Source organism: Grus americana, chromosome 2 (assembly GCF_028858705.1).
Source record: "Grus americana isolate bGruAme1 chromosome 2, bGruAme1.mat, whole genome shotgun sequence".
NCBI classification, from domain to species: Eukaryota; Metazoa; Chordata; class Aves; order Gruiformes; family Gruidae; genus Grus; species Grus americana.
The window spans coordinates 162,886,802-162,908,577 of NC_072853.1; the positions used below are offsets into that span (position 1 = coordinate 162,886,802).

Below are 21,776 nucleotides of genomic sequence, written 5' to 3' on the forward strand. Positions count from 1 at the left end.
TTGTCTCTGCACGTGTAAATATTAAACAAAACTGAACATAGCAGAGCCAAAGGCTACGATTTAGCAGCTACCAATAGTTAAGTGATCATGCCTAACTATGGTTAACTGATTGTGGTCAACAAACTTTGTTTAATAGGGAGGCTGCCTCAGCCGACATGTATTTACAATATCAGCTTCTGTGAACATTTTAAAATACTCTTAATAATGTTGTCACTGATGAACTATTTAATGTCTGGAGACTGTTGATTACCTGTAATTTCTCCATTCTCAACCATGAGATTGCCACTACTGGCTCTTGTGACACTGTCATATGATGGAGGAAAGGATGCTGAGGACAAAGTTTCAGACTTGTCAGGACTCCTACCATAGTTGTCACCCATCATAGATGCAATAAGTCCTTCTTTTTCTGGAGCAGCATCTCCAAGAGTGTCAGTACTGCAAGTTCTGTGATGGTACAGGTAAGAAGCCTGCTTTATGGAGCGCATGAGCAAATGACTCCTGTAGGCACGTTGGATGACAGTGGCAGAAGCTTCCTCTTGTCTGTGTCTGAGTGTAGTAGAGATTGGCTCGTAGGATTTTTTTGATGGATTGGCAGCCATGAACTTCTCCTCCATTTGTACTTTTAGAGCATCCAGCTCCCCAGAATCTCCTAACACTCGTTTGGTAAAAGCAAACAAGATATCCAAGCAGTGGATCCTGTCTCCACTGACCATAGGCAGGTCCATTGCTATGAGTTCAACTTTGTTTGGTTTTGGTACACGTAAAGGTTCAGCCAGAGCATCTGCAAAGTCTGAAAGTGCAGAGAAAGTTATAAACTGAGTTGCCTCAGGATCAAACTTCTCCCAGATTTCATAAAAGATGTCAAAGTCATCTTCCCCTAGAGGCTCGGTACTTTCTTCAGTAGCAACATTGAAGTTCTCCAGAATAACAGCTATATACATGTTCACAACAATAAGAAATGATATAATGATGTAACTTACAAAATAAATAATACCTATGGCAGGTTTACCACATTCACCTATAGTGCCATTTATGTTTGGATCACAGTATGGTGGCCCAGTGTTTAAAATAGGACTGAGAAGACCATCCCAGCCAGCTGATGTGGTGATTTGGAAGAGACAGAGCATGCTGTTGGCAAAGGTTTGGAAGTTGAACATATCGTCAATGCCATCTTCCATCTTCACATAGGCAAAGTTAGCCATGCCAAAAATGGCATAAATGAACATAACCAGAAAAAGCAAGAGGCCAATGTTGAACAGAGCAGGTAGGGACATCATTAACGCAAAAAGCAGAGTTCGAATTCCTTTGGCAGCCCGGATCAGTCTCAGTATTCGTCCAATTCGAGCCAAACGAATAACCCTGAAGAGAGTAGGTGGTAAGAAATTTTCAAATGCTTTACCGATGCCAGAAAGCAGTAAGGCTAAAATGGAAAAGATAAAAACTGGTTAGACTATCACATTTCTGCTTAACTAGGAAGTTGGATGAAATGATAGTATCTGTACAGTTGAAAAATATCTGATGTGTGTGTGCTAAGACCCTAGCAGAACAACCTTTAATAGAAGTTAGAGTTCAAAAAATAGCTGTAGAAATCAGCAATTATGAACTACATTCTTCAGCCACCAGAAGATAATGTCCATTGCACTAAGGATGGCAAGCACCTTTCTATGCACAACTTCAAATATCCCTACCAGTTAACACTCGTTGACTGATGTTTTTCTTTGACATTGGTTGCATGAATATGTCAGCAGGTGCAGCTTACCTTCTAAATTGGACTTCAAATACTAACACTAAAAAGCTAAACTAAGAAAACAAGAAATTATAACAATGTCATGGTCATCATTTAGATAATATAGTCAAGATACGTATAAGCAAACCCAGTGATGAGCATAGAAGTTGTGTATGTCACTCTACAATGGCTTTTAGTTATTCAGGGACATAGGTACATATGGATGTTATTTTATGTTTAGTTTGCATGAAAAAATGACAGATCTAGTAGCACTAGAAGAGGTTTGGCTTTTCGAGCTTTAGATGTTTTTGATACATTTTTCTGGATTTCTGCTCCGGGTACTTGATTTCTCAAGGAAGAGCCATATTCGTACTGGAATCTAAATTACCCAAAACATAAGTTATACTAAAGAAATGAAATCTTTTTCTTCCCCTAAATGTCTTCTGCTATTTTGGCAGTACTGGCCCTAAGAATAGTTAAATTGGCAGAAAGAGCTCTTTACCCCATTCTTCCATTGCAATCCCTTCAAATAAAAGCTAATACATGTGGTGTTCTTTTCTATCCTGTTACACAGTGTGAACTCTTATTTTCAATCAGCTATGCCTGAGTTTCCAGCAACTGAATTCTATATTCTATAATCTAATTCCAGTCTTCATATTCTCTTTATATTTTAAAACCCAGTAATTTTTATCTGATTGAAGATTTCTTAGTAGCACTAAATCTGTAACAATGGAAATTATCACATAATGTGGTACTAGTAGGATGGGTTATTCATTCTGTCTTTCAGACCAGGAAAAAACAACGTAAAGAACTATTATGAAAGATTTTACATAACACAGCTGGTTTTGATTTTTTAATACTTAAAAAAATACTTTTATTCAAAGAAAATAGCAGATTTTTTAAAAAAAATCTTATTTCAAATTATGTTAATATGATCATGATGGCTTTTTTAGTTCTTTTTCCTCAAGAGTTTACAGTATTATGATTTCCATTTCAACATCCATTTGCAGTTGATAAATTTTAACTATTTTTTTCTGAAAAGAATAATAATTGATTTAATAAAGAATTTGCCAAACCAATTTTACTTACCCATGAGTGACATGATCACAACGACTAAATCAAATATGTTCCAGGCATTTGAGAAATAGTACTGCCTCAGAGCCACCAGTTTCAGTACACATTCTGCAGTAAAGATGGCAACGAAGAGTATATTGAATTTGTTAAGGATGTTAGTCTTTGTTTCACTTTGCTCATAGGTTTCCACCATCATGGTGACCATGTTAAGGCAGATTGCAATCATGATGACAACATCAAAAGCTTGGCGTGTTACAATGTCAAAAAGGAACCCTTGGTATCTGTTCTAGAGGAAAAAAGTACATCTGGCATGAGTTATGAAAGAAGAGAGTACTCATCTGCACATGTTTCCAACAGGTCCAATTTTTATGTTGCAAAGTCACTCAACTACAGTGAGGTCAGAGAAATTTGAGAAAGGCAGAATATAAAAATGACATTAAAGATCCCTTCCAATCCTGAAGTTTAATCAGTTCCAAGGTGAATGTAAAACCCAGCAATACTTAGGCAGAGAACTTTAAAAATATTTAGCCTGTAAAATCTTCCAGTGAAACTTTTTGGTAAGCAATTGACTTTAGAGCACTGTCTGAGTATCAATATAATGACAGTATAAATAATTTATATATAATATTTAAACATAAGCATTTTTCAGTGAATTAAATCGCATTTTTGCAATGCATTTTCTCTTTGAAGAATTCAGAGCCTTACCAGTGGTCTTGGAATGGGTTTTTGAGGTTTCTTGGACCCCAACTTTTTCATTGCATTGTAATATTTTTTCTGTTCTTCTGTCATAAAGATATCTTCCCCACCTAAGTATATAAAGAAACGTCACTGTTATTTGGTGAGGAAGCAGCATTATTGCAGTTACAAAGTCTAAAATGCTGGAAACTAAAATTCCTTCCCTTTCACGTCTTGCTGGTACTAACCCTTTTCATAATTTGTAACTGTGTCAAAAAAAACAGAGTGGCATAAACCATCCATTCACAGAGCAGAAGTCCTCGAGTAAAACCCTGCTAGCTCAGAAAGCATGAAAATAAAGGACTTACTCAAAACCTGGATAGGAACAACTCTTTCCCTGGTTTCCCATATCCTGTTCTGGTTAAACATCCAAAAATACTCATCAGAGCATCTCTCCCAGACCATTTTCTAAGTAATGTCTCATGCTGTGCTCAATGCCAGAAAAAGGGGCAAAATTTTAAGGGGCTGCAGAGAAGATGTCACCGCCTTTGAAATGCTGGGAATGAGTTAGATGTTCAGGTGATAGGGGAAAACAAAGGAGGAAGAACCTCACCCTGGGTGTTAGTTCTGCTAACTTAATTACTAATCCTCTTGTAAATGCCAATAGAAGTTTTAGATTCTATGTACAGCAAGGTCCATCTGGATTATTGGCTGTTTGTTAAGGGATGGGGCCCCTACTCAAGGGAAAGTAGGAGACCTTAACCAATACCCATTATATGTTCTCTAAAGTCAGCATCGCTCAAGACATAGTTGGGAGGACAACCAATATACTTATCTTTTTCTTTTGTTGGTTGAAGTTGTCAATAATAACACCAACAAAGAGATTCAGGGTAAAGAAAGATCCGAAGATGATGAAGTTCACGAAGTAGAGATACATAAACAGACTGTGCTCCATTTGCGGCTGCTCGTTTTTCTGCAAGAATGAGAAGCAATGTGAAAAACGACCAATAACAACATCGGTTTAATCCAGGATAATCTTCATATTGCAGATCCTCTCACAAATTGATTCCAGGACGAACTAAGATTTACAGCCTTACTGCTAATTCTGACAAAATTGGTGTAGTTTAACACTACTAATAGTGCATAACACAAAATATTATATGTATACAATACTTTTGGAAGTGGCATGAAATGATGGAAGAAAGTAACATTCATATGGTGACTACTAGATGCTTCAAAATTCTATGACCTTGTAGGGGCATTATTGCTCAGAAGCTGACTGCTATCCTTTCTGAAATTAAACACGAACCTTACAAAATGATACACCACGCGCACCACCTGAGAGATAACGAACCAGAAAACACAGCTCAAAATAATAGCACTACAAAGTGTTTATACTACGACAGCTTGTTAATTTGGTTTCTTTTACAATGTTTGTTTAGGTAGTTTCTGACCAGATCGTTGCAGAACAGGGTAATTTAATTCACACTGATATTGAATATATTTGTACAGAAAAACTTGTAGAGCAAAACTTAGTCTTTGGCTAGTGGTGAATGAGGTTTACTTTTATTTTATATTTCTTTTTTGCACAAAAGCTGATTATTGTGGCTTAGGTTTTGCTTGGTTTGTTGTTTTTTTTTTCTTTTCAAGCCTGACTTAAAATCCTACCATTCGCAATTGATTGAGGCCCTGCTAAAGTCAATAGAAACAGTTACTGAATTGGACATTCTTGACATGATTTTCACAAAATCAAGCAAACTATTTAGAAGTCTAATTCCAAGGTCTTGCCACTACAATCTTGGCCTAGAAATGTTTTTTAATTCTTAGGGAAAAAAAAATATTCTTCTATGACTATTATGGATAAAAATAAAACCAGAACAAAAAATTTTGTAAATTGAAACACAAACACACACCCACACCCATTTTTATATATGGTTACTTTTAAAATTATTTGATTCCTTTGAAGTCATGATCAAATTAAGATAGCCTCTTAATTTGAAATTCTTTGCCTCCAAAGACATACAACTTTGTTCTGTAAAACATTGGGTGATACTTCTGATAAGACAGCAAATGCTACTGTCAATAAAAACAGCAGGTAAAATAGTACTAGTGATGGCTGACAGCGTATTTTACATGGTTGCTCATCCACAATAGCTCTATTTTTGGTAAGTTTGGTTTTGTGTTTTGAGTAGGACTTTAAACTATGTCACTGTAAAATGTTCAGGTTTACCCAAAGTTTGATTTTCATAAAAGATACATGAAGGTAGGTGCCTCCATGTGAGTGGGAACTCTGAACTCCCCTGCCAGCTGATGGACATCCAGTTATTGGTAGAGTCAGTGTAGTATAAAGAGGTGCTCAGCTGAATAATATAGATATCCAGGGTGAGCTGAAATGCTCCCTAGATCCCTCTGAGCATATTGACTAGATCTCCATTAACGATACAGGGCATTTGGAGGTGAACTCCTGTGAAGACCTTACAGTATAGGTAACTGCATTTAGGTGAATGGATCTGGAGTTGAATCCCACTCCCCATCACAAGAGGTTAGGATCCTACAAGTTATTCATAGATGAAATGTTTACATCAGCTGACAAAAATAATTACTGGAAAGATTTAGCACAAACAGCAGATATAAAAGTGCAAAAATTATAATGCTTTTGTAGAAAGCAGCAGCATTAAAAAAAAAAAAATATAGTTTGAATGTAGTGACTGACCTCTCGTGAATCTACTGCCGCATACATGATGTCCATCCAACCTTTAAACGTTGCCTAGAATGAGAGATTACAGAAAACGTGTTGAACTTTCAGGGTAAGTGTCTTCACATCATTTGCAAAATCCAGATGACACTGACTGGAGTGAGAGCCTGTGGTGTGGTCACGCACATAGCACCAAGTTCTGACTTTAGGGAAACTTGCCCCTGCTGTATGTGTGGCATTCTCAGCCTTATCAGGATGTTAAAGCTTTGCTAGGGTGGGACGGAACACGTTGTTCTAGGATGCTGACAGTGCAAACCTTCACCAGCATGGTCTACTGAAGGCCTTACAACCCTCATGGCTGAAAAAAATCTGTATTACAGAAGACTACTTCAGTATTTGCTCCAGTTTTCCTTGAGATTGACTTCAGCTCTCAGAGTCATGAATCTGCTGGAGGCTGAAACAGCACTTGTCCACCAGATGCTTACTTTTTCACCTGGAAAAGCACAGTGGGATCTCATTTGTCCCCCTATTTCCCTTTTTTGTGTACCAACAGCACTGGCGTTTGAACAGCCAGCTACAAGGGATGAGCAGGCTGTATGATACCACTCTTTTCCATCACCCACAGAGATGAGTTTGGAGTTGACAGGAAGTCAAGTCGATTTGACATGGTGCTGGCTAGTGAAGGCAAGCAGCACTTACCACCTGAAGAAGAGCCAGGTAGCCAGAACCAACGTTATCAAAGTTGACTTTAACATTGACCCAGAATATTTTTCCTGTGGTATTATACATTCTACAATCTGTTATGTCATCAATTGAATCATCTAATTCTGCATCTTCTTCTGTCAGATTGACACATTTTGCAAACTTCCCAGCAAAGAGGTTCACTCCCATGATGCTAAAGATGAGCCAGAAGATGAGGCAGACGAGCAAAACATTCATGATGGAAGGGATGGCTCCCACGAGGGCGTTGACCACCACCTTGGGTGAAATGGGAAAGGAAAAATACACTTAAATAAAGATGCGTTTAAGTATCTGCTCAGTGCAATAAGCTGTCACTTAGTCATCTCAGCAAACAGAAACCTAATGTTTTCTGTGTAAATACTAGTCACAGCTGGCATGGGTACCTTGAACAAAGATTCAAAGGTCTATAGTATCTCTTAGGCTTTCAAAGGAATAGCTGACACTTTTTCGTCTGCTGTAAGCCACTAGCACGTAAGTATACTACAGTGTGACTCCATCCTCTTTTGATGACTTTCCCTTGGTATTGGAGTGGGGGATGTTTTGCTTGTCTGTTTTAAACTTTTATAACATAATTTCTGAAATATTCATCCATAAGCACTAGTGCAGAGGACTGTAGTACTAAGACTGTAGAAAGTAGTTTTTAAACGGATCAGTCTTAACTCTCTACTAGTATTTTGCTAGCTCTATTATTTTTAGTGGACTATGATTGTGTTTGGGGTCTATAACCATGATCTAGGTACTTTTTCTGTGCTAAGTGCTATACAGTCACAGAAAATGTCCATGCAGGCTTTAAGAGCATGTTGAGACATAACAGATCACTTCATAAAATGGGGCAGCATAAGAAAATGATGAGAAGGTATCTTTGAGGCAGTGAACTCATCAGTCACGTAGCAAAGAACTTGATGGACTAGAAGAAAAATCAAACAACTTTGTGAAGGTTGTTGGAGACCATGTCACACACGTTCTGCATAGCAAGGCAGAAAGTATGATGATACCTGTTTCAAAATTGACTCTGGACATGGAAATTTTGCATTAAATTAATTAACAGAACATATCAATTTCTCTCTGCCTTCACAGTGACAAGATTGCAACCAGAGAGCTTTCATCCTCACTTCCAGAAGATATCTAAAGCAACCTATATCTCAGCTGCACTGAGACTGCGTTCCCATGGAAACATGTGACAGTGATGCCACGTGTCTTTCTGTCATCCATTTTCACGTGCCAGAGTATATTCCATAGACCAGACTTTTGCCCAAATACCACTGTGGTTATCGTACTGTTTCACACTGCAGTGTACGGGCGTGTTTTGCGTATAGCTGAGGGAGCCTTTCTCTGCATTTGCACAATGGTAGATTTGTAATTAGTCACGTCCAGAAGCATCACATTGTTCCACGTCCTTCTTTGATTGAAAAAGGCAGCAAATATTCTGCAGACAAACACTCCTGCTTTTTGAAAGAATAAGTCTATTTGGAACAATCATTTTAGCAAAGTACCTCTTGACAGTCTAAAGTTTTTGTAAATCAATCCAGTAAAAACTCGCAGAACAGAGGTGATTCTCTCCTCTGAATTAGCTTGCCATCAGACTGAGAATTGTACTCACAGTTTTCATTCTCTGTTTTGTTTTTGCCTATCTCAGTAAGACAGGAACACAAAAAAGACCGAGCAGTGACGGAACAAAGTTCTGCCTAGTCTAGTTTTAGTTTCAACAGTACTTAGGATCGATCACTTGAGCAAGGTCTATAAGGAGCAACAAAGTACAGAGGAGCACCACAAAGATGCCTTTTAAAAATTCACTTTACAGGTCCTAAACTGAACTTGGTGTAGACACGTAAACTTCATAAAGACACAGTCATGAGTTATGAACCTGTTACATGCTTATTAGTACTGACAGGCTTTAATTTGTATTCAGTCTTACCCTCATCCCCTCAAATCGTGACAATGCTCTTAAGGGTCTCAGAGCTCGGAGAGTCCTAAGAGATTTCATGGGGCCAAGTGAACTGTCGAAGAGATTTATTAAAGAGACCTGAATGGGAAGACAGAAGAAAATATTAGCAGTGTCCTGATGTCTAGTTCCTTTATTCCTATTAAAAAAAAAATTTAAAAAAAAAATAAATCTCTCTATATTTTCAGTGCCCAGAATACAATATCCTGATATCCTGAAACCATCATTAAAGGAGGTAGGAGTACTCTCTTAACTTTGCATCCAGAAAATTATTGATGATTCTGCTACTACATCCTGTGTCAGGAGCCGCGTAGAAACACCGAAGGCAGAACTTACATCTACAATAAAGAAGTCCAGCCAGCACCAGGCATTGGTGAAATACTTCTTGAAGCCATAAGCCACCCATTTCAGGAGCATCTCCAGAACAAAGATGAAAGTGAACATTTTGTCAAGAAACGCCAACATGATTTTAATGCTTCTTCTCTCATTTATATGGATGTCTTCAAATGCCTGAAATTATAATACATAGACAAATGGCAAAAGTCAGAGGTAAACTTTATAAAAAGAAAGTCTAGCATCATTAAGATCCCTTTGTCATTCAGTATGTGTTTTATACAGATCTAAAACCCATCTTTTATTTAAATCAATGTTATCTGATAAAATTGTGATTCTCCCTGTCCCTTCATTTTCTTTTCCTCTATCTAGTACACTCCCATGGACACATGCATCATGCACACTGGGAACCTAGGAGGAAAGTATAAACTTCTTGAAATGAATTTCTAAAAATATACTTTCAAGAGAACCAAGCATTATTTTCTTTAAGTATTAAGAGTAACTTATTTGTTTTAATGACATAAAAAAAATTCAAAACTGTGAAATAACTTCCAGAGAAAGACAGAAAAATCCTGTATACATCCAGAATAGAAACAGCTTCTGAGAATGATATATTTTTAGTATTGTTCACTCTCTCTTGTAATTTGTAATAATATTAATAATAAATTTGCAGTAATTGCAATAGTGAATAAATGCCTGCTATGTGAAACCTCTTCTTTTTTTCTCCTGATGAGTTCAAAGACATTCACTGTGTTTTCTGCTAAAAAAATCCCCAAAACTTGCACCCAGAGAAATTAAAGCTAAAAATGGTTCTAAATGAATATATGAAATCGTGCCGCACTAACCAGGGCTCCACTGCTCAGAAGGATCATGAATATGATAAAGGATTCAAACCAGGAGTGTTCAACAATCTGGTAGCAGGTTTTTCTCAGGTTCCACCATGTTTCTCCTCCAAACTTTATGGCACTACCCACATAACAATGAAGGTATCGAACACAACCTGAAAGCGAGAGACAGCACTGAATGCATGGAATGAACGTACATGCACGTGAAGGCTTGCTCAAGAAACTTCTTGCAGCAGGGGAAGGTCCACAGTCACATTAACTGCCTCATTGTTGGGTGGGCTTTTTTCATGTTTTGCCAAGAGGAAAAAAAAAAAAAAAAAAGGAACATCTAATTTTGTTTGCCTCATAACTCCTATTTAAGTACACATAAAGTAGGTGGAGTCCCTTAGGACAACTTTCCATTGTTTCAAGATATTTCTGAGACACTGGACATGCTCTCACCGACCTGCTGTTTGGGCACACAAAACTGCGGGGCCATGGGAAGAGCCTCGCTGTTACAAAAGCCTTTCTCAGTTTCTGTGAATGGTTTGGAAAGCAGAGATGAGATTCCCTGGAACAAAAAGGCTTGGAGACAGAGAAGGTAAACAGTTGTCCTCAGTATTGCAGCATTATATCCTGCCTTGCTGGGTCTATTCATTTATTTATTTGCTTCTGAACCTATGGAGTGACTGATTTTATATCACATAACCTGCAAGAATATGTCATGTTCTAGCTGACAAACAGGCTCCATAAAAGGAGACATCTCCTTTCAAGCTCATTGAATTCCTTCTTTTAACAGGCAATGACACCAGGGCCACCTAACATTTCCTAACCACTCCATTACAAAATCCTGGGTTTGATTACTTATTAATTTTGCCAAGAATTAACTCTCTTTGGCTAACATTTTCCTTGCTGCATGCTCTAGGCTAATTCATGTTTTCATTATGGTGAAAAATGTATGTCAGAAGGCTTCTGCCATTTCCAAGCAGGAAAAAAAAATAATATATATATGTGACACATATATATGGTATCTTATACACATATGACATAGTATTGTACATATAACTCATTATATATCATAGAATATAATATATTGAAAAAATTCTGATCATCTTTCTTTCAATAATCCCAGCTTTCCCAGTAACGTACATCTGTGATTTGAGATGGGGCAGGGAATGGCACTTGCAGAAGATACAGACTTTTTTTTTGGTGCAGAAATCTGTGTTAGGTACAGATTTGCTGCACCTTCAGCTGAGTTCCCTAATGGTTTGGCCACAGCAGACACACTTCAGCCTGGGACTGCAGACCACAAGACATTTCATGTTTCTTCCCTGGAGCAGGGGAAAAAAAAAAATTAAAAATCTCTTTATTTCTTTTGTTGTAACAGTTGTACAGGCAAAAAATGCCATTGATAATAGCAGGCTTTAAAAAAAAAAAAAACAAAAAAACAAAACCCCAAAAAACAAAACACCACAAACGCTGTAGCTCAGAAATCTGACATCTGTATTATTAATGCAATACTTGTGGGTTTTTTTCTGGAGAAAGCAAATTGCAGTGTAGGTACATTGGATCTCTCCCAAGATTTATGATGTATAACATAATAGTAAACATATATATTATCACTGCACTGAGAATACTTTGCATTCAGGTACAACACCCCTCTAGCAGCAAATAATTTCTGCATACTTCACTGTTATTTATTCAATCTTAAACTATGCATTAGAAGCTTCATTGACCCAAAAAGGGCACAGGAGAAAAAAAGAGGCCAGCTCTACAGAAGAGGGCAATAAGGGGATGGGAGTAATTACAGCCAGATTTGATTTATCCATGCTCTCATCAGATGAAACACCCAGAAAGTGGTACTGGGAAGGCGGTGACGAGAGCAAGACTTTGCCTTTGGGAGCGGAGGAGGAAAGCAAGCTTAGAGAGCTGTGGGACCTTCTGCTGGGCTCCATGTATATGCAAGGCTGGAGAAGTCCCTCCTGATCATTTTGTGGTACAGGAAAGCTTGAATGGGCAAAAAACAACTGAATCAATGAAAACTTGGGGAATGGGTGGAAATGGTGGTGGTCAGCCAGGCTGACTGGGTGAGCAAAGAGCAAGTTGGAGCACCAGGAAGAATTTTGCCACAGTTATTTGCTTAGTATAACACACTTGAAAGAAATGAGCCTATAAACTGACTTGATGTAGTTTGTTCTCTCACAATTAATACTGAAAGTGCAGTGATTAACCCTGGCTGTCAGTAGGGACACTTGTTTGAGAAACACCTCAAGAGCTATTTCTTTGCATCTTATGAAAACCACATGCTGTTACACATGTTAGGGTAGCAAGAATTCATAGAAGTACTCAACATATCCCATAACAACTTGTAAAACTAGATGTTGCATGATGATTTGAGAAGAGATTCCCAGATTATCACTCTATAGAAATTCAACTTCATCCTAGCAGCTTCTCTCTACTAATTTCCGTTGCCGAGTATTAACAAATCTGATGTGTCAAGTGCCTTGTTCCAGTGACCATTGTCAGGTGAGATCTGATCACATACACTTCTTTTGTGCTAATACCCAAAAATGACTTCGGTGCTCTCCAACAGAGTGAAATTCATCTCACTTCACTATAGTAATCTCATCTTTTGGGGCTGGGTCAATGCCATTGCCCAGGTCCCAGTTAGAACCAATTGGCTTCAAATGAAAGGGGGTTTGTTTTTCAGGTACTGCAATCTCTCTGTTGACTAGAGGGAGACAACGATTTGGACTATTTATCCGATTTCCAGATAACTAAAATTAACTTAGAATAATCTCACCCTTTTGGCTCAGCATCACTAGACAAACAAGTCTGGTTTTGAAGACTGGTCTTCTCACTCCCCAGTAGCAAAACCATGGGAGCCTTACCTTCTGGAAAACATTTTTCTGGAGTCTTGAAGTCTTCAGCAAACTCTGGAATCTGCCTCAAAAGATCTTCAGGGTTTGTCAGATCCACTGTGCTGCCTTCAGAAGAGCTGGCGCTGTCAAACTATGGAGCAAAATAAGATCAGGTATTGATCCTTTCTACATTCAGCTCCAAATGAATAAGTTCATCCATCAACAAATAACATTCAAAATTAAAACTTGGCTATGTACTAATGTTTCATGTAGCATTGGCAATGAAACACACTTTGTGATTTTAAAAGTGTATGAGCTCATAAGTACCAGCAGGAACATTCAAATAGGGGTCAAATCTATCTAATTACAGTATCTATCTACAGAAACCAGATTTCACTGCCCTGGTAAGCTGGTAAATTGAAGAGCTCTTAACTTGCTTATCAGTACATGTAGTCCTCAATGTGGGATAAACTGCTTGGGTTAAAAGCATGAAATCACAGGAAAATGCGTTTGAAGAGGAGAACCAGGTAAATATATCTGGTATAGTAACAGGAACTGAAACATCCATTACAGTATTTATGAAGTAGAAATTGGAATCATTTCATATATCCTTCAGTTATTAAGCTTTTGTCTATCCCATCACACCATATATAATGTACGATGAGTCAGCAGTTTATTACAAGTTACTTAACAGATGTGGGTTTTTTAGGTTTGTGCAGTGCTGTGTTACTTTTTTAATCTCTTCTTTATTCAAAATTATTCTAAAAATATTTTTAGTTAATAACTACTATCTTGATGTCATAGTGCGAAACTCATTTAAAGTATTATATTTCTTGAAACTGAGATACTTAGGACACAGGCAGACTTGCTGGAATTTCCTACATTTACTTGGAAGCATATCTTTCTTTTAATGCCTGTTTTCCCTCCTCTCCTTTTTTTTGGACTCATACTTCAATAAATGGAAAGTAGCAGAGAAAAGTTCATAAATTATTTATTTAAATCAAATTATTTTGTAGTTCTTCCACTTCTAAACACTCCTTTTCCTATACATAAATTTTTCTTAAAAATCAATACCTAGAAACCCAGCCCAGCTTCGGTTTCATTCACACAATTCTGGCTCCATCATTGACCAGCCAGACCGGCCACCTCAAGCTCAGAGCTGCTGCTGCCACTAAACTCCACTCCAGCAAGTCTTTGAACAGAAACTTACCTGAGCTTGACCAGTACTGGAAAGTCAATACAGCCATAGAAAAAACATTTGTTACCTCTTTTTGCTCTGGTGTTGATGGTTCAACCTTCCTATCCTTTCCTAGGTAAAGCACACTGAATTCTTCAGAGGAAAATCCGGATCCTTTACTCCAGCTTCCTGAGTTTCTCCCTCTTTCTCCCCTTTGCCTCAGGTGATTTTCATCCTGAAAATAATCTGTGGATTAGAGGGGGGTTTCTTTTCCCTTTTTGTGGGGTGGACAAGTTGGAAGGGAAAGAAAGATAAGATATACATTTCATTTAAAGTAGGGCTCTCCAGGCAAAAGTCGTAAGATCGTTTTGCATCTCTGATTTTACTTAAGGGTAAAGAAAGAAAATTTTTCCCAATGGACTTGCAGCAAACTAAGGAATTACTACTGTAGTGAACTAGTCAAAAGTTAAGTGAAAATTTTTGTATGGGGATTACAACAGAAACGTAAGGTGGGAAATCTTGAAATAGGAACAGCAGCCTCTATGGTTAAAATAGAACTGAAAAATTCAGAGAACACAAAGAAATATGATAATATATGCTATCATATAAGAAATATGCCCTTACTAGAGCCACTCCATACTTAATCCTTCTAACTTCTAATAATTACTACATACTACATATAACAAGGACAAATACAAAGAATGGACCCGAGCTATAAATTCATATTATGTTGATAATGTTCTTTATGCAGAACACACTTTTTTTTCCTCTGTCATGTAAATAATGCCAAAGTAGTTGGCATTATTTGCATAAATTTTTACATAAACATTCCAAGTTCACCAAGAACTTCCACAATTACCTATGGGCTATGTAATTACCTGTGCGTAACACAATGTGTCAGCTAGGAATTCCTGCAGCAAACCCAACAATTTATGGTCTTTCTTGTAAGACCATGAAAGACTCTTGATTTCTAAAAGGCTCCAAGTGATAATTTACCCTCACTCTAAACATTCGTATTTCTGTTTCTAGTTCAAAATTTGGTAACTCTCTGGAAATAGACCAACATATGCCACTATGTTCTGCTAGAGACAGTCTTCTACCATAAATGCATCCATCTAAATATATATATATATGCGCACTCTAGTGTTCCAACACAAATAAAGAAATGTATTACCTGTTTGCTGTATTCTGTGTCTGTAAATGTGCTCAGCTTATCATCATCTTCAAAACCCTCGCTTGTATTCTCTGCCTCAGCAATAGGGACACAAACAAACACATTGGGATTGGTAATAAAATCTTCAAGACCTGAGTATTTGTCCCCATATTTTTCAGCCCATTCATTATTGCAATTCTCTTTACAATTCTTTATTTCTTCACGCTTGAACCCAAGCGGGTTCTGTGCAGTCAGTTTGATTTTCTTCTTCTGTGCTTTCTTTATATGCTTGAGCTTCCCACAACAGGTATCCCACGTAACGCTCTTCACAAAGTGAAATCCCTTGTGAATCCGAGCAAAGGCGATCCGAAGGTTGTTCATCTCTCCGTCATCCTCCGCTGTCTGGAGACAGTCGGTACTGAAGGAATTCAGCAGTAGTGCAATGAAAAGGTTGAGAACCTGAAAGTCATTGAAACAATAATAAAATTAGAAGTCAGGAGAGTAGCATTCAGAAATCTAAATTGTAACTTTGAAGAGCACAGATATTGTCGAAGTTCAGACTTACTGAGCAAACCAAAACAAGGTAATAATGAAATTAATGTGACTGATGAATTAAACTTCTCTCTCTCTCAAAGTCCAATGTTCCCATGACTCTCTTCCCTCAAAAAAAAGTTATTTTAAAACATAGCTAAAACAGATCTGTGCATGCTAAATGCATTATTTGGCAAAAATATCTTTTCAAAGGTTATAGTAGTAGCAAAGGCTATGGTCATGCCTTGTCGGTTTAATAATATCTCTTCCTTCTTCAAACTAGAATTAAAGCAAGCCTCTGTGGACCTGCTTCCAAAATCCTGTGTGAGATCAGATTCAGGCCCAGCAATTCCATCAAATCTGAAACACTGTCACAAAAAAAAAAAAAAAAAAAAAAAAAAGAAGCTTGAATTGAGGTTTTCTCCCCTCTTTTGAGTACACTTAAATAGAAGAACTTATAAACCCCACTTGTGGGTTTTTTGGGGTTTGGATTTTGTTTGGGTTTTTTTTTTTTTAGGGAAAGGAAGAACTAATTTTTTTCCCTAATGTTTCAGTTTGGGCTGGGAACTATGTTCTTAATTTTTATACTGTCAGAAATAGACAGATAGTACCCCTGAGTCATCCAGAGAACAGTCCGTGGAGAACACTAGCCCTCCAGAGACCAGTTCATCCCATCTGTCTTGGTTATTGACCTTAGGTTGGAATAAATCTCACTCTTAGATCCCTCTCTGTTTCCTTTGATAATAAGAAAGCCTAAACAAGGAGCGTAGGCTAAGCGCTTATTGTTTGACAGTTAACATCATGTGATGTGAACATCACTCTCAGCATTTCATCACCGAAGTCAATCATTGGGGTGTAGAACAGGCAGGACTTCAAACCAGGGTACTCAGGAGTGAGCCACAGAACAGATATTTCCCATAAAGGACTGACTAAATTTAATTCTTTCCAGTGATTTCTTAAATTAAGGGAAGATGGGTATGTAAATGATATGAATGACATGAGAAACAAAGCTACTAAAAAAGTTTTTTATGAATTGGGCAGAAATGATCAAACAGGACTGGGAAGTCAGGTGCGCGAGGTTGTGTAGGATATGCCATAGCAAGATCCAGCTCTTGGATATAAACGTACTTAGAGATGATTAAAGAAAATCCTGATTTTACTGATAAGAGTGTAGATTCTGCCATTTGCTGATAAAGAATTAAATGCATGAGATCTTAAAAAACCCCACAGATTTTGATTTACAGAGGGATTTAAGCACTTAGCTCCATTAATTCAAGCAGGTAAGCCATTAGCCTTACTGATTATTTACATCCAAATCCCAAGATGTGCAGAAACATAGTTGCCTGTATTATATTTACTGCAAAGATATTCCTCATCACACTGCCACGTGAGAAGGTCAAGTGATGCTATGTGCATAGCACACAAAATGGGAAAATATGGACAGCAGCTCAAAGGGGAGAGGAAAAGAAGCTTTTGCAGACTATAACACACAGAGGTCGCATTCACTTGCATTTCGGGAAACTACCTTTTTTGGCAAAATGGCAATTCAGTAGATTCTACCATTCACAGGATAAAGAGAAGAAAATATTGGAAAACTCACCACTAAATTTCCTATCACCATGACTAGCAGAAAGACAAGAAGACACAGTGGTCGTTCAGCGACCACCATGCAGTCCCACATGGTCTCAATCCATTCTCCACACAGAATTCGGAAAATGACGAGGAATGAGTGGAAAAAGTCCATCATGTGCCAGCGTGGCTTGCCATTTTTGTTTATTTTATGGCTGTTCTCCCCATAGCTTCTCTCAAAAAGTTGCACCCCTACTATAGCAAAAATGAAAACGATGATTGCCAGGACGAGGGTCAGATTACTCAGTGCACCCAGGGAGTTACCAATGATTTTAATTAGAGTGTTTAAAGTTGGCCAGGACTTTGCCAGTTTGAAGACCCTCAGCTGCGTAGAAACATAAACCATAGTGTTAGACATCGGTAGTGATAAATCATCTTTGCACCATTCGAATTCTGCAAAAACTATTTTACAGATATTCTGAACTATGTAATTCTGAACTATTCTGAACTACGTAATATTTGTGGCACCGTGACGCTAATACTTTTTAAAAAGTATTTATACGGGTTTTTTTTTTCCTTCCTTTAACTAGGCAACACTGCAAATCTAAAATAAATGCCTCGTAAAGGACCAGGCTGACACGAGTCCCTGGGAAGTGTTTTTGGCCCACACAGGCAGGTGTCCATACAATGCACTTGATGCAGACTGTGGTGCTTAACCTACACATAACGCAAAGGACCAAAGTTGGAAGACCAGCTGATGCATTACTATAAAAGGAGTTTATCTTTTGGTAAAGCAATATAAATTGGTCCACAGTATGCGATATGAATACCTTAACATCATTTCACGTCTATTTTTAGGCATTGGGTTTTTTCTTGTATTTGTACTTCTGTGCTAGTTTTTAATTTTTTACACCAGTTTTATAATATGCCTAGTCTGGAATATTTTTTCTTCTGAACATTTCTTAGTATATTCAAAAGAAATATGTATGTCATTAAACTCTAACATCACAAGTTTAAGTGTGTGTTTCTTATCCCCAATGCCAAGAGGAGGGGGAAAAAATTTAAAACCCCCAAAAATCCAAAACCAAACCAATCATTTCTTGCATCCTAACTGCAGACAATTGAGGTATTCTCTAGTATACGTGCAACATAATATTTTATACAAGTGAGTAAGCGTGAGGCATTACCAGTCTGAAGGATCGTAAAACTGACAGGGTTCCTCCTTTTCGCCTTTCTTTCTTGGTTTTGTGTTTGGGTAAACTCAGTTCAATTAAACTCAATGTGACAATTATACTGTCAAAAATATTCCAGTGCTGCTGAAAGTAATAATAGGGATCTAGAGCGATGATTTTTAAGATCATTTCTGCAGTGAAGATTCCTGTAAAAACCTGTGACAAAGAGACAGTAGCATCAGCCTTAAAGGAGCCATGAATTTTTCTTGTCTTTAGATCAAATTCCTACAAATAACATTCATGGACAGATCAACAAAATCCATTTTTTTTTATGAACTTCTAATGCACTTTCAGTTAAAATGGAAGGATTGTTTTCTGCCTTCTCAGGAGTGTGTTAGAAGTGTATCAGTAAAATCTGGGAATTTTCTATACTAGAAATTTAGAGTTTATAAATGCAGAGTTTGCTAATATTTAATTTTTATAGTTACTCTTTATGTCTCAAGTGAAAACACCCATCAATCAATCCTTGGTATAAAATGTCACATAGCTGAGAATTTGCTTACCAAGTTGCCTACATTAAGCATCGATTTAAAATTATCTGACATATTATTGTGCTCCAGTGCCATGAACAAAGTGTTCATCACAATGCAAAGAGTGATGGTGAGATCAATAAAGGGATCCTTTATGAAAGCAGCCACTTTTTTCTTGATTCTCATCCAAAGCGGAGAACAGTCCCAAATTAGATACTTTAAAGCAAAATCATTCAGGCACGGTGGGCATCTCCGCTGGGATTCTTCAAGTTCTAAATGCAAAAGAAAACCCCATTATAATTAGTTATCACTGAGCAAGATGGTGAAATAATAACTTCAATTACTCAAAAGACTGGAGAAGAAGAAAGAAATCTCACATCTCACACAGAGCACCAAAGCTTCACTGCACTTTCTACCATTCATGCAGTCCCTACACCACCTAAAAAAGGTGAAGATAAAATTCAGAGAAAATTGGATTCAAAATTTATTCTTGTGAACTTACTTCAAAAGCCTTTGGATCAGGTTTTATTTGTCTTAGACTTGGACTTGTACTAAACACGGATGTTTAAGATGCAGAGGTGACACCGCAGCCTCTCACACTAGAAGCTCTTCATAGTCAATACAGCAGCTGAGACACTGCTCACCTTATCCTTAGGTAGATGTCTAGGACACTGGCTGTATCACACCCAATATTTCTTTGTCTCCTGTGACTCTTAAGGAAGTCTAGAGAGTTGAGGGAGTCGAGTCTAGAAAGTCAAGGGCAGCCACAGGCACTTTGATTGTAATAAAGGCAAATCCAAACCACAGTGCCTGAAACTTGGCCTCAGGCCGCTTCTACTGGAAAGGTCATGCCTACCATTTCCCAGCTGATGCAAGTTGCCACACCTCTCCATTTTCTATAAGTAAACACAGGATAGAAGTTGTTCTGGCTTTGCCATTTTCATCCTGTTGGTCAAATATAAATCTCATAGTCTTTTGTTGTGGTTTAATGCCAGCCGGTAGCTAAACACTACGCAGCTGCTCACTCGCTCACCCCAAGTGGGATGGGGGGGAGAATGGGAAAAAAAAAAACCTCATGGGTTGAGATAAAGACAAAGGAAGATAATAATAATATATAAAACAAGTGATGCACAAATGCAATTGCTCACAACCTGCAGAACCACCCTCACCCTCCTCCCCGCAATGCCCGGCCTGTTTCCGAGCAGTGATCCCCCCTCCTGGCTCACTTCCCCAGTTCTGTCTGGAGCACGACGTTCTATGGCCGGGAATATCCCTCTGGCCAGCCTGGGTCAGCTGTCCTGGCTGTGCTCTCCAGCTCCTTGTGCCCCTGGCAGGGCGTGGGAAGCTGAAAAGTCCTTGGCTTAGTGTAGACACTGCAACTGCCTGGTAACAACTGAAAACATCAGTGTGTTATCAACATTATCCTCATCCTAAATCCAAAACACAGCACTGTACTGGCTACTAGAAAAAAAACCTAACTCTATCTTCACTGAAACCAGGACACCTTTCTTTCTTCATCATCAATATTAATGTGTCCTCCAAAATACTTTTGGCTCTGCTGAAGTCCTATGCAAATTCATCAACAAACCAGAGCTTACTTCAAGCTAAATAAAAGCACAGTAGGAATTAGTAGTAATCTGGTTTTCAGGGACCTGAAATTTTTTCAAATATGAGATAAACTGAGCTGATGGTGGCATTCTGTTCTCCTGGTCCAGAAAACAACTAAACAATTTGAGCTGAAGTTTTTCAGAAATTGCAACAAAACTATTAGTCAGTATTATAGCAATCAGTGATAAAATCCCCCAAAATTCACATGGAAAGGGAAGTTAAAGGAATAAAATAGTGAGGTTAAGTATTCAAAACCCGGAAATTGCTACAACTGATTTTGCTTGCATAAACTTCTTGAGATTCTGCATGCCTATATCTCTGCCAGTGACACATCACCAGTCACAGGGTCAGGAGGAGAAGACAGTATCCCAGTCCTGCACCTCAGATGGTAGAGAAACCCCTTCCACCCACTCTCACTCCAGTCCCCTTCGCTGTCTTTCCTACAAAACAAGATCTTACGATAGGCAAAGGATACATTCCAGTACGTAAAGACTGTGTGATAATGCTTTTTTTCTTTTTTACAGAGTCAAGTTAATGAAGAAATTCCTAACTACACAGCTACAAATCTCTGTTAACATTAAAGAAATATATTGACATTTTGGTCTTTCATGCTAACATTATGCTAGGATTGAAATAACCATAATGAGGAACCACTTACCCTCCAAGACACTGGTAATTATGCTGACTGCACTTGCTGCCCTTTGTCTCTGAAGGGCCTCGTTAAAGTACTCCACTGACAGATGAGGAGGCAAATGCATCATGCTGCTCTCATCATTTACAGCTGGCTGCTTAAAGAAGTAAACATGATTAGGGAGATACCACAGGAACAAAATGAAGTAGGATGTGATGATGGGTAACTATGAAAGTTAATAGGAACAATGACACGCAGCCAAATAAATGGACCTTTTTACAAGATGTAATAGCTGTTGAGAATGAAGGTCCTACTCTTCAGTAATAACGCCGCAGTAAATGGATCCTGCGAGCGTGTAATAACAACAGGGCAAGCACAAGCCTTGGAAATATGTGTATGAGGGGAAATAGGCCTAGGAAAGATTCCAGACACTAGTGGAAAAGGAGAGAGATGAGAGATAAACTGGTAGAAAAGCATCCCTACCCCCTTGGGGAACTTACAGACAAAGCTTCTGCATGATGCTAAAGGTGCTGT

At 38.1% G+C, this 21,776-nt stretch overlaps 1 protein-coding gene across 1 annotated transcript in view; it reads right to left on the reverse strand.

The window, feature by feature from the left end:
* Positions 1–221: 221 nt before the first annotated feature.
* Positions 222–21,776, reverse strand: part of LOC129202298 (sodium channel protein type 5 subunit alpha-like) — a 35,816-nt gene continuing 14,261 nt past the window's right edge. Inside the window, exons 12-27 of the mRNA XM_054814810.1 lie at positions 21,270–21,399; positions 19,037–19,275; positions 18,489–18,689; positions 17,333–17,686; positions 15,223–15,660; positions 14,137–14,283; positions 12,902–13,022; positions 10,032–10,186; positions 9,190–9,363; positions 8,827–8,934; positions 6,870–7,148; positions 6,189–6,242; positions 4,307–4,448; positions 3,506–3,606; positions 2,816–3,086; positions 222–1,420 (exon numbers count right to left, since the gene is read on the reverse strand). Of these exons, the coding sequence (XP_054670785.1) occupies positions 222–1,420; positions 2,816–3,086; positions 3,506–3,606; positions 4,307–4,448; positions 6,189–6,242; positions 6,870–7,148; positions 8,827–8,934; positions 9,190–9,363; positions 10,032–10,186; positions 12,902–13,022; positions 14,137–14,283; positions 15,223–15,660; positions 17,333–17,686; positions 18,489–18,689; positions 19,037–19,275; positions 21,270–21,399 (4,113 nt within the window). The remainder of the gene's footprint in view (positions 1,421–2,815; positions 3,087–3,505; positions 3,607–4,306; positions 4,449–6,188; positions 6,243–6,869; positions 7,149–8,826; positions 8,935–9,189; positions 9,364–10,031; positions 10,187–12,901; positions 13,023–14,136; positions 14,284–15,222; positions 15,661–17,332; positions 17,687–18,488; positions 18,690–19,036; positions 19,276–21,269; positions 21,400–21,776) is intronic.